Source organism: Zosterops lateralis (genome assembly GCF_965231275.1).
Source record: "Zosterops lateralis genome assembly, chromosome: 2".
Taxonomy (NCBI): domain Eukaryota; kingdom Metazoa; phylum Chordata; class Aves; order Passeriformes; family Zosteropidae; genus Zosterops; species Zosterops lateralis.
Genome location: NC_139763.1, coordinates 28,048,050 through 28,061,409, shown reverse-complemented (window position 1 = coordinate 28,061,409; position 13,360 = coordinate 28,048,050). Strand labels below are relative to the sequence as shown.

The 13,360-nt window shown below is 40.6% G+C and overlaps 1 protein-coding gene across 8 annotated transcripts in view; it reads left to right on the top strand.

The window, feature by feature from the left end:
* LIMS1 (LIM zinc finger domain containing 1) overlaps nt 1–13,360 on the top strand; it is a 68,260-nt gene that overhangs the window by 48,232 nt on the left and 6,668 nt on the right. For 6 of the 8 annotated variants that reach the window (XM_083855675.1, XM_083855674.1, XM_083855677.1 and 3 more), the window contains 5 exons: nt 3,070–3,229; nt 8,487–8,553; nt 10,614–10,734; nt 11,609–11,758; nt 12,923–13,073. In XM_083855675.1, coding sequence (XP_083711801.1) covers nt 3,074–3,229; nt 8,487–8,553; nt 10,614–10,734; nt 11,609–11,758; nt 12,923–13,073 — 645 coding nt within the window. In that variant the 5' untranslated portion in view covers nt 3,070–3,073. Of the gene's footprint in view, nt 1–616; nt 869–3,069; nt 3,230–8,486; nt 8,554–10,613; nt 10,735–11,608; nt 11,759–12,922; nt 13,074–13,360 lie in introns of those variants that run through there. The other 2 variants (XM_083855678.1, XM_083855679.1) reach the window with 2 other exon arrangements.

Sequence of the window (13,360 nt, the reverse complement as noted above, 5' to 3'; positions counted from 1 at the left end):
TGACATGCCTGTCAGTTTCACTAATGGCCTGAGAAACACAACAGAAATCAAACTACCTGCCTGTACCTACCCCTTGTCTGAACTACTGACAAGAGGAAAGACACCTATAGATAAATTCAACACATATGACTTAGAGGACACAAGTGGAGCACTAAAGGCCATTTTTACAATGTAATTAACACATTATAGCATTAAAGCAATATTTACCTGGACACAGGTGTCTTCTCTTCCTGCTTTCCACTGCTGGTTTACCCATGATAAAATATTGTTAGACTCTGCCTCCACACCCCCTCAGCAGAAAGAAGCTGCAGACAAGTTTGGTAGTGAACTTATTTGCTCATATAAGTTACTCACACCACAGCTCTCCACTTCTGTCAGCAGCCAGCAGCAAAGACCCTTTCCAGCATCCGAGTTTACATGAGGGCCTGGCAGGGGAGTGTTCTCCTCTGTGCACAGCCAGCCTCAGTAAATCTCAGTGCGACAGGCTCACAGCCCTGCCACTGAACTTTTAACTTGAAGCTCTAGCAGGGTGCTGAGTAGCTCCAGCTACATGACACGGAGCTGTGAAAGTAAATCACTTCGCTGCAACAAGGGGAAGTCCAGCATATTGTCTTGCAGACTTTGCCTACAGCTTCTTTGCAGTATAAGTATAGAATATATACACCCGGGAAGGCAGTCAGAGCGAGATGGACTTCCAGCGCAGAGCTCAGCCGTACCCCATCCCAGAGGATCAAGAGGTTGTGTACAAGGTCACTCCTGATGCTCACAACTCTGCAGGAAATGAAGATGAGAAACCAGTGTCCAAATTGCAACGTAGGCACAGTGAAACAAAACTCTACAAAGAGTTTTGTGACTTTTATGCAAGATTGTAAGTTCATTCTGTTCAGCTACGGGTTGTAACTGCAATGACATTATTGGTGTATTGTACATAATGTATTTTATTATCTGAGATCTGAGGCTCAGGCTGTGCAAGCTGTTCTCTCATCCAACCTTTGCCTCTGTTCTGCTTGAAACACTGCCAGTTGTAACTGTCAACTAAAACTTGAATTGTTACTTTAAATTTCATCATTAATTGCATCAGAAATTTTTATTAGCAGTAAAAATGGTGTTGGAATTTGTAAAGTAGTCTCTCTGCCTTCAGGTTATTTGCCAGTTATTCTGGGAAAATGGATAAACTGCTTCATTAATGCAGAAGTATTACATAATTCACTAAGTTTTACATATATGACCTGTTTCAAAATGAAGCCCATTTTCCTGAAGAGGGAAATTTTGTTTTTATTTGGTTTTGAACTTTGTTTCATGTTTTTGCCTGGATTATACTTTACATTCAGCAGTGCTCTAACATCCTTAATGCTCGAGCACTGTTGAAGTGATGATGAAAAATCCTGGTTTCTCTTGTGATTATTCTTCATTTAGATTGATAAGGAGGATGGGGAAATTGACTGAAGTTTTGCCCCACAGATACATACACAGCTCATGAAGACCACTGGTGAGCTTTGTAGTTGATCAGTTTATGTGTGTAGTCACTGCAGTTTGTCCATAGGTCTGTCTGTTATGTATGGGTTAGACCATCCTGCATCTGATCTTCATCTGACAGTTGCTCACTTTTTTCACTGTGAGGGCAGTGGATATTTGGATTGCAGTTACTGTTTTCCTCATCTGCAAAGATCAAGAGAGAGAGAAAAAAGTACCTGCTAATAATAACATGTCAGATGTGACCTTGTGTAGGACTCTTCTATGAGACAGTGTAAGAAATAGATAAAACACATTCCATTTTGAACCACGTGCTAGGTGTTTGCTTGGATGGTGGGCAAGGAATGAATTCAATTCCTGTTGAACATGGTGGGAAGCCAAAGGTCTTATCCACTTGGAAGGATAAGAAGGAAGGCTTGGCATCTTGCAGAGGACTGCAGGCTCTGCACTTACAAGTACAGCATGACAGCTGTATCAAAATGTGTACATGCATGCACATATGTTTCAAATAATGTCACTTGTCAATAACCTTCCGGATACATTTTGAGTCAGTAGTTTTGTCAGCTGACCTCTGATTGTAATAAAACTAGACCATATTTTCTCTCTGCTACCACATGGTATTAGGGTAGAGGAGTGCTCCTGAAAGGCAGAGCTTTGAGAGTCTAGATATGAGTGACAAAATGTTTGCAAAGGAAAAATCAAAAGGGCCTTTTTCTGCCCTTAATTAACTGAAACACAGCTGTACTGTCTCCCCTCAGATGTGGACAGCTACCATGCTGCCATTTTTTTGGTCCTGTGCCTTTGAGAAGGTACCAAGGTTGCTGTTTCAGTATTTCTTTGCATCCCTGGCACAGGTTTGGCAGCTTGTGTTGGCCAGTGTGTGGGTTGCAGTGGGGCAGCCAGAGCATTCCCACCCTCCCTTTTGGCGCTGGCACATGATGAGCTGGGCTCCCTGAGATAAACCCTAACAAACAATCAAAAATCCCATGACTTCAAACTAAATTTGTAAAATTATTTCAAGCTATGCAGAGCTCGTATAAAGGATATTTATTTACCTACTCTGTTTTTCATTAGTATCTTCCAGACTAGATCCTGCACACTCTTTCACATTGTTTATTTAGAGCTCTAAACTAATGCCATTACATATATATATATATATTAGAATCAGGAATTGGTTTACAGTAAATCATTTATATCTTCCTATGTGATGCCAGTCCTCAATCATTAATATTTGCCTTGTTTTCAGTAATTTTAATGTGTTTCATAATTTTTATAGTACTTTGAATTGCCTGTCTTTTTTCATAATAAAAAGCCTGTAAATGTGTCTGTCATGACAATGTTTCTCTTCGGGATTTTTAATTAATTAGAGCACATCACAGGGATTTTGTTTGTAAAGAGTTAGGGAGCAGGGAGAAGTGGTAGTTTTATTTCTGAGGAGAGGCCACAAACCATGAAGTTCATTGAAAAATTTGTGTTGTGCAGCTTAGCATTAGGTTGATGCCATTTGGCCTGGTGTGGGGGGGGGTTGGGAAATGCTCACAACCAGTGCTGTTCTCTATTTAGGTTAATTTTCTATTTCTTTTTTTTTAATTACAGCAACATGGCGAACGCGCTTGCAAACGCCATCTGCGAGCGCTGCAGGGGGGGCTTTGCCCCTGCCGAGAAAATTGTCAACAGCAATGGTGAGCTGTACCACGAGCAGTGCTTCGTCTGTGCCCAGTGCTTTCAGCAGTTCCCTGAAGGGCTCTTCTATGAGGTAAGCAGGGCAGAGGACCCCTCCTGTTCCCATACCCCCTCTTGAGCCTTCATTCCCATAGCAGAAGTAGCTATTGGCAGGTGGATAGCTTAGAATGTCCCATGGGAGAATCTGGGCTCTGAAAGAGTGTGCCCAGTAAAGGAGAAAAAAATCCTAGAAGCATTTCTGTGCTAATTTGGAGGGCATCAATGTATATAACCTTCTTTAAATGGAGACCTTAGTATTATCAGCACTGAGAGAAAAACTCCTGGAGATTTTTTTCTCAGTGCAAATTTTTTTCCCTGAAATCTGTGAATCTGACGTATCATACCAGAAATACAGAGAAAACATGCTTCTTAGGGGAGAAAGTCATATAGAGGGGAATCCCAGCATCCTGTGGTCCATAGGAGGTTTATTGCTAGTTGAGTGAGTCCAGCTTTGCATTGGAAGAGAGATGATCTGTATGTGAGCATGCTGTGATTCAAACCAGACAGGGCCAGTGTAAGATCAACTCTTAAATTTAACAGTCCAGACCATTCAAAATTATCAGTTCTTAACACACTTTCAGGAGTTAAAACGTGATTCCATTCATATTTCTAAGCTCCATGTTGATCTGCCTCAGCTTTGGAGGGTATTTTGATGTAGGTTTCATTTTCTTTTACGTTTCCCTATCGCGGGAATTCAGAATGTGGCTCAGCACAAAGTGGCTTTAGTGAAAGCTCTAGACTGGTTCATAAAATACAAAGTGATTGGTATAGGGAACAATAGATGGTATGAGACAGGGAATTACTGTCAGAGAGATAAGGCCCTGCTCGAGTAGCTTACAGTCCATCTTAGGGTAGCAGTTACAGGATTTGTGCCATATGATGTGAAAAGGAAAATGAGCAGAGTGTAAAAGGAACAATTCTGTGCTCTCACATACAGGTGTCATCCTTTGGCAAGAGCACAATAGTTTATCTTCCACAGAAGCATTTCTAATTTTACAAAGGCATGTTACGTGGTGATGAGGAGAGACTGAGGGAGGAGTGTGGATTGTAAAAGAGACTGGCTAAGGGGATTGCTGGGGATTTGCTTTTTCACACCTTGCTTGAGGATCAAAAGGCTCTAGGGATGGTGTTACACAAATTGTAGTAAATCAGCCTCTAGTGTTCTGTAAGACATCAAAAGGTGAGCTGCAAGGCAGAATTAATTAAATAGAAACAAAAGAACACCCCCCCTAGATACTTAACAAGTTGCATTACAATTGTTAATATATACTGAGCTGACTTAGTGAAGAGTCCATTCTGACATGTTAAGACCTGAGGAAATATAAAGTGATACAAACGTTTCAAAACTAAAATATTTGTAATTATGTTAATAAAAATGTCTTAAACCAATAAAATGTATTTTCTCTAAATAATGAATACTTACTCATTCTTTTTCTGACTCAAAAACCAGTGAGACATCCCAGGGACATCTTTCAGAAAGTTGAATGGTCCTTAAAGATAAAAGTTTGGGAAATCAGGCTCTAGGCAGCCTGTGCCTTCTAGGGTAGACTACAGCAGAAAAAAAGTCCTACTTTTGGACCTAGTTCAGGAATGTTGAAGTCTGTCAATTGCTCATGGGTGGCCATACCTGAATCTCAGTGGCAGAGGCAAATATCCTAGTGGTGCTTAGACATACTGGATGTAGGCATTTTGCTCCCTGCTGCTACCTTGTTAACATTCATATTCATGATGATTGGTCTTTGAGCACTCTCTTACTGAAACATGCTGCTCTCAGGGACAGTAAGTCAGAAGTGAGTGCCAGTAGATTGCCCCAGGAATGAAAATAACACTGTGTGCTAAACATGTTTTGGCTAATGTTGCTGGGTTTTTTTTCAGGCTGGGCAGCCTGAGAAATGTTAGATAGAAAGTGGAAAGTTTCAGTTAGGATAGACACTTCTTGCCATAATTATTACAGAGGTAAAATAACATTGGATGGGCTGAGGGAGCTGGGCCTGTTCAGACTCAAGAGGAGATCTCATCAATGTATATAATTATCTGAAGAGAGTGTGTCAGCAGAGGGAGCCAGGCTCTGCTTGGTGGGGCCAAGCAGTAGAACAAGAAGTAATGGGCAGAAACTGATGCACAGAAAGTTCCACCTGGTCATGGGGAAGAACTTCTTTACTGTGCACTGGTACAAGTTGCCCAGAGAGGTTATGAAGTCTCCCGCACTGGAGATACTTAAGAATTATCTGGATGCAATTCTGTGCAGTGTGTTCTAGGATGACCTTTCTTGAGCAGGGAGGTTTGACCAGATGACCCCACCTCCAACCTGACCCATTCTGTGATTCTGTGAGAGGAAGGAAAGCCCTGAGCAGGTAAAAGATGGGCTTAGGTTCATGAGTGCTCAAGAATGGCTGACAGTGCTCAGAGGACTTGAGATAATCTGTATCACTGTCAAGAAAAACAGTGACTGGAGAAGACAGAAAGGACATTTTCCTCAGACTGGCTTAATGCAGTCTTTGAGAAGATGGATGTGTTTGGAGGTGTGGCCAGGTAATGTGTTTTTCAGAGCAGGTTCCCATGGGTAAACGCAGACATTGTTGGTTGCCCAGCATGAGCTTGTGTTTATTCTGTGCCTGGTTTAGCTAAGCTAGTATGTCTTGGAAATGATTTCCAGCTCTTAGCAATTAGGAAGACAAATATTGTTCCCCTGCCTATTGCAAGCCTTGCAGGGTTCCCCCAGTTAGTCATTAAGCTGCTTATCACACTTGCTGTCAAACGCTGCCATGATAAGCCTTCCCGCTGTGTTCCATGGGTGGGGGTGGAACAGCCAGGTCTCCTGTGCTGCAGGACTTATCTCTGGGCTGCCTTGCAAGCACCCTAATCAGCAAAGCTCACTGTGGTCTGGCACTGCAGCCAAGTCACTCACAGGCACAAGTGGTGCCTCATCCACTGCTTAGAGTCTGCACAGCATAGCAGGAGTTTGGTGGATGACCTCTTGAGCCTGAGTTAGAAATGATAATTTGGATTCCTGAGAGTTGTGTGCCTAATGTTGCACAGAAACTTTGGGTATGATATATTTGATTTGTGTTCCCGTTTGCTCAGTAACATCATTTTAGCAAGTTTTTTTATGCACTCCATCTAAACAGAAATTAGCACAAGCATATTCCAGTAGAGTTACCAAGGTTCATTCTTTGCTGTTAGGTGTGAAGTGGTAGCAGTTCTGGTCTGCTTCTACTCCACCACCTTGAAGGTGTGTATTCCCTTGAGCTGCTGTTGTACCATTTCTCTACAGGTGGCAGTGCACAGTCCTATACTAATGGCAGAACAGATGGTCATGTTTGTTTCTATTCCAGTTGTACCTCGAGTGTTTTCTTAAAATGGTTTTTATCAAAGGCTGCCTTAGAGAAACAATCTCTCAGGTCTCAGTTTTTGTGCATGACTTTCCATGTTTAAGTTAGCTAAGAACATGCAGGTAAGCTGGAGGTTATTTGACAGTGAGATGTTTTTTGCAGAGCCATTTACCTCATGGACCTTCAGCATACAACAGTGCTTTTAAACCCTGACCTTGCTTTTAAACTCTGTGTACTGTAAGACTTGTTACAGAAGCTCAGGGCTTTCTCTGATAATAACTGCTGGGTCATCTGCAAAGGGCAGAACAAAGGAGCAGAGAGGTTGAAAATATAAACAAGACTGGATGGAAGTCAACTTGCCTGATGAAAACAAGAGGGGAAGAAAACCTGTTTGGTCTGTTTAGATCAACATGTGGTGGCTTTGAAATTCAAGCAAACCTAAGCGCCCCCATTGGACCACCTGTTTACACAGAACAGGAAGCTTTTGGGTTTCTTTCTTTTTGAAAAGGATTTTATCCTGCAGGAAGCAAACACAATTCACAATGAACCAGTAATTTCCATTGCTCCTTGAGAAAGTCATAGCCCTGCACCTCTCAATTACTATTTTTCTAAAAGCCAAAATTAAAAATTAATCTGTTTTAGTGTATTACACTGGAATAGCACTTGATAATTTTCTGTCAGAGTCTTCTGAAAAGGTCTGTACTGAGTTAATGTCTTTCTGTTCCTAATAGGTGCAATTCATATTGGGCACAGGAATTGTATAACCATATGTATCTAGTGAAATGTTTTATTAGATCCCTATCCTGCCAGTTGCAAGAGTATTTATTATATTTATATTGTATTTGATCCTTGTAATTTCATATTATGCAACAGATAACCTTGAAACACATTTCTGTATTTTCTGTCCGTGCACAAAATCTTTGTGGGTAGTATTTTATCCTATTCACTTGGTTTTGTCTTAGGCCCAGTAAAAAGAAAGGAGCAAGGTTTCCTGCTGTCCTCCTTGTTCCCCTGTTTAAACTGAGACATTGAAATCCAAACATTTTGTAGCATACCTGATATCATCTACATGGTTTTGACATGCTCATTGGCGTTTGTGTCTAATAATAATGGTGCCTGAAGGTATCTAAATGTTTCCCTTCATTTCAGCACATATTTGCCTACGTTTTTACATATTCTTTGGGTAAGCTACTAATACAGTGCTGCTGAATCTTTTTATTCCATATGGGTTTGTTGTTTTTTTTTTTTTCAATGAGAGCTTGAACTGTAGCTGAACTTACCTAAGCTGTGATAAAATTCAAATCCCTTAAAATCAGTTTAATTTGATTGATGTAGTGAACTTTTGCTCAATATTTGGACTTGATTATCTTAAGGGTTTTTCCCAACCTAAATGATTTTATGATTCTATGAAATAAGCATCATGAAGGAAAAGGCTTATTTCCCTTCATGTTTTGGCTGAACCGCTCCATAAATTGGAAAAATTTCTGCCTCTGGGTGTTCTTCCTACCCCGACCTCCACCATACGTGCTTCCTCTGGTATGCTGGGTCATTCTGGCAGGAAATGTAGAGAGAGGAAGACATCAAATAGCTTTGGGAAAAATGCTTCCCCCCTCCTGCTGGCCAAGGCTGTTTGTTAGCTAATTTCCTGCTCAGAATGTGCTTGGTTGCTTTAGTTTCAGTAGTCTGTCAAAATTCAAACGTCTCTTGTGATGTAAATGAGTGACAGAAAATGCCTTACACTTTTAGCAGTACTGGAGAAATGGTATGCTATTAACACTACAAGCTAGCTAATAGGTGAATTAAGGATGTAATGCCTAGCACATTTAGCTAATGGTCTGGGTTGTTTTTTTTTTTGCTTAGTCCCTCATGTTTAAATACTTAATTGTATCTGGAAACACACAGCATTTATGTTGTCATGTTCCTCATCCCTCTAATCCTCAGATCTTTTTCTGTTTGCAGTTTGAAGGGAGGAAATACTGTGAACATGATTTTCAAATGCTTTTTGCCCCTTGCTGCCATCAATGTGGTAAGTTTTAACTTAAGTTGAAATATTCTCACTGATCACAAATGGGAGTGTCACTGGGGGAAGATGTGCTGCCCTTGTCTGTTCTCTGGGAGGTGCTCATGTTCAGCTGAGTATCTGACCTTCAGGAATAAGCTAGACTTCAGAAAAACTGGGGAGTTGCTTTTTCTAAAGGTCATAAACCGGTACAATTTAAAAATAAAATTTGCATTCTTTTAATAAGTAATTTAGCTGTTGAGCCAATGATCCAATGAACAGACCATTCATAAACTCCTGATTGCATACACCATTCATGGCTCCTGATTATTTATATCTGTGTGCTGACATCTGTCCCTTCTCATGTAGCTGAAACCCTGGAACAAGACTTTGTCATCTGTTTTGACTCTTGTAACCCACCCGTGCTGTCCTACTTCACAGAAGCTGAGATAATATTCTAGTGTTATAATCAAGTGATGGGTAGCTGGGCCCCCATGCGTTTTTTTGAACCAAATACCTTTCAGGTTTCAGTGTCTAGCACCCATCCTACATGACACTGAGGGCTGCTTTTTATTTGCCACTGTTGATGTAAACGTTTTGTGTCTGCTGCACTGTAATCACTTGCATGTTTTCTTTTTCCCCTGTGTGTGACACATTTTTCTGGGCCAGAGCTGGGAAGTCATTATTTGACTCTTCCCTAAACTGCTGCGGAAGCCCTTTTGTTTCTTTGGCATCTTTGGCAAGGTGCTGAAGCTTTAATTCATTTCAGCAAGGCCTTTCCTCTGGTGGAGGGGCAGCATTGAACACCAAGGGACAGGGAAGCAGATGTTATGGAACTATGAATTTAAGGCTGCAGATGTGAACAAGCAGGGGAAGGGGAAGAAATGAGTTGGTGGCAACTTGTGAGGAGCTATGCTGCCTATCTCCAGGATTTATCCTGCACAGTTGGCACAGCTTCACCTTCTCCTATTCTCTCTCCTGGTATTGCCAGCTCCCTTAAAACCTCATCAAGGTCCTGCTTAGAACTGGGCTTTTCCATTGCTTTCACTTAATAAACACAGACAAAGTCAATGGGGCTGTTGTCAATGATGAGGCCTTGAGCATACCTGACATGTCTGGAGTCCATTGGATTTTGTTCTTAAAAAGCCATGACTCCAGGGAATGCTACAGAGTCACATGCTGGATGTTATCATCCACACCAGTTACCTGCCTGATGGCTCCCCTTTGGCAGCTCTTGGAGTTGTTCTCCAAAGCCAGACCTCAGCCTGTGACAGCACTGGGAAGCTGAGCTCCCAACACATTTTGCACTGGTCAAAGCCCCGGGCTACACTGTCCATCAGCATAGAGAACAACTAAGTCACATGTGATGGACATCCCTCCAGTCACTGCCTGTGCAGTAGTCACATTGTGCATTCAAAACACTTGTTCTCGCACTATTTTTTTAATGCCTTATGGTACAGGACTCCTTGTGGTAGGCCAGAAGATGTTTGTGTTGGATTGACTGTTCTGCAACTTCACTGCACTATTGCATTTGGACTCCATGGGAGTTTTTTGCAGGAAGTCCACAGCCATCCAAGCTCCATTCTGTTGTGCCTTGAGTATAGAATACCTTCAAGGCTTGGTCCTAGTGGAGTAGTAACCACTGCTATGTACATGGCAAGTTAAATTTGTCATACTCTTAAAGAAAAGAAGAAGAATGATGATTAGGAGACAAGAAAGCACTTTTATGAAGTACTCCATAAATTTCTTAACAGCTTGATGACAAATAAGTAAAACCAGTGAAGGGACCAAAAAAATATTATTGCAGAGAGAAGGTGGAATGTGCATATAGAAGGACACGTATGTAAAGAGCAGAAGGTCCTCCATCAGCAAAGATGTTTTCTTCTGACCCATAACAAAAAACAACAAACAAACCCAAATTTTCCAGGGTTTGGACCCAAAACTATGATATTGAAAGCAATGTGTCCTACCAGATTTTGGGGTAAAGAAAGGAATGGTGATTGTAGTCATTGTAGTGATTCATTTGTGGGTTACTTTTATGTTTGTCTAGTATGGTATTTTACATCCTGGTGTTGTGTTTCTCACAGGTGAGTTCATTATTGGTCGTGTTATTAAAGCCATGAACAATAGCTGGCATCCAGAGTGCTTCTGCTGTGATATCTGCCAAGTAGTATTGGCTGATATTGGATTTGTCAAGAATGCTGGCAGGTAAATCTCCACCTTTCCTTTTGTTAACTGATCATAAATTAAATGAACTAATAGTGGGACTGAGAGGTTTTGGTTCCTGAAGCTTTCCCTTCCCGCTCGGATGGAGCAACTGAAGTATTTTCTGTGAGAAGAAGTTCTAAGAGTGCATCCCAAAACCAAGAATAGGTATCTTAAAATATTAACAATTTACCTACTTGAGCACTAAGTTTGTTGGCAAACATTTTCTTTACCCAGTGACCTTTTGGAGCCATGGTTATATATAAAAAAGGAAAACATTCAGATACAAAAGCATTGTCTTTCTTTTTTTTTAATAAAAATGTTTACTTTCTTTTTCCAACTTGGTTCTCCAATTTTGAACTAGTTAACTAGTTTGGCACCACATTTATTAATAAGTGCTTAACATTTAGTGGGACCCTTCACAGAGTAGGATATTTTTGTCAGCTAGCATCAAAAAAGGTTTTACAAGTGGATTATATGGCCATTGCCTTCTTATCTATAATACAACATACAGAATTATCTGTAGAAGTAGGACCTGTGTGCTCATCCAGCTTCCAATCTAAATTTTTAAGATTTTGAAAGTAAAACATTCATCAATGAGAATCTACTAGAAACTTGGTTTTCTGTGTTTCAACTCAGCTTTAACTCAGCTGAGCTGAAGAAAAGATACTCCTGTGGTGACAGACAATTAAATGATCATCCTGAACTTGGGCAGTCATCTTGGTGCTTTGAACTTGGCTTGCCTTAGCAAGGAAGTTATTTTAACAAGACTTGATAAAGAGCTGATTGAGATGAGGTTCTGAGAGATTCTTGATTTATATTTTGCACTGTAATACCTGGTAGCAATACTTACCTCTCTTTTTTTATGCCGTTTCAGACATCTCTGCCGTCCTTGCCATAACAGGGAAAAAGCCAGAGGCCTGGGAAAGTACATTTGTCAGAAGTGTCATGCCATTATTGATGAACAGCCACTCATATTCAAAAATGATCCTTATCACCCTGATCATTTCAACTGTGCAAACTGCGGGTAACCTGAGTTCTGCAAAAGGAAACAGGAAAATGCTGGATTTATTTGCTTTATCAATTTAAAGTGGAAATTTGTCCTGTACCACTGACAAGAGGGGGTTTGGATATCTTGTGGTCAGATAGGTGTTACTGCTTTTGGCTTGGTGGGGTTCAAACAACAGCTGATCTGCTGGGGACTAAAGAAAGATTGGACTCTGCAGGACAAGGCAGTACCTTACAAAATACAAAGTATCAACACAGATACTATTTCTATAGTAGTGAAATGATAGTTCACTATTCTGCTAGAAGGGTAAGGGAAGTGTTTCTCTTTTGTTGCTTGAATTGCTATCTTGCCTGTTTTCTTTTTTTTTAGTTCAACAGCATCCAAACTTTGTTCTCTCTTTTTAAGGCCTGCCTTTTTTAGAAGCCTTTTCCCATCTCATTTTATCATCTTCTGCAACTGCAGCACATGAAACTTGCACATTTCTACCTCCTGCACTGATGCAGAGATGTAGGATAAACATTGGAGGATGGAGTATTGTAGGACATAGCATGGATTCTTAGTTGTTTATGTCTGCTGCAAAGGAAGCTACTATTTCAGTGCCATAGTAAGGGCTGATTTGAGTAACAGTATATAGTGCTATATCAGTGGCAACCAGTTGAGAGTATTTGTGTTTACAGTCACTTTTAAGGTTTAGCTGTTCTCAGTATCTAACCATGCAAATTACTAAAAACAGAGTTTATAAAATTCTGGAATGGGAAATGAATAAGTGTAGCTCATGTGTGTCTGTAGTACTCTTTCTCTGAAGTTTGATACAAGGAACATTTTACTTTCAGTTGCAGTTATGCAAATCTAAAATAAACTGGTGATAAGTGCCAGAATATAAACCAAACATCTGCAGCTTTCACACAGAGATTTGTGCTGCTTAAGCAGAATGATAATAGCTCAGTAGCTGTTTCCAGAGAGACTCGGTGCACCTCGCTTTGCAGCCTGTTCTCAGTTTACTGTGATCAGGCTTGAACCATGTTGAATTATATTATATTTGATGCTGCTGCATTACTGTAGTATAAATATAATTCTAAAGCAAATGCTAAATTTCTTGTTTCACTTGAGGGTAGAAACTCTCAAGAGATGGCATTTTTGAGTGCCTTTATTCAAGCTCTCAATTCATTAATTTCTGAACAGGAAGGAACTTACTGCTGATGCTCGTGAGCTGAAAGGAGAACTCTACTGCTTACCCTGCCATGACAAAATGGGTGTCCCCATCTGTGGGGCATGTAGGAGACCAATTGAAGGCCGTGTAGTGAATGCTATGGGCAAACAATGGCATGTGGAGGTAAACATCAGATGCTATTCAATCTCTCTTACAAATGTAAACCTTAGCATATTTATCTGTGATTTTGCTGATCAATTTCAATGAAAGGATTCTCAAAGTTTGCAGCAATGATTATAACTGCCTTCTTCAAATCCCTCTTCAACCTCATTGTGGCTGGTCTTCCATTGTGAAACAGGAGTTATTTCCCACCTTACAGAGAGCTTTGACTATGAAACTAAATTCAGTAATCACAGGAAGCATGGCAAAGTCCTTACTAAAGAAAATTTTAGAGCTCAAAGCAGCACACG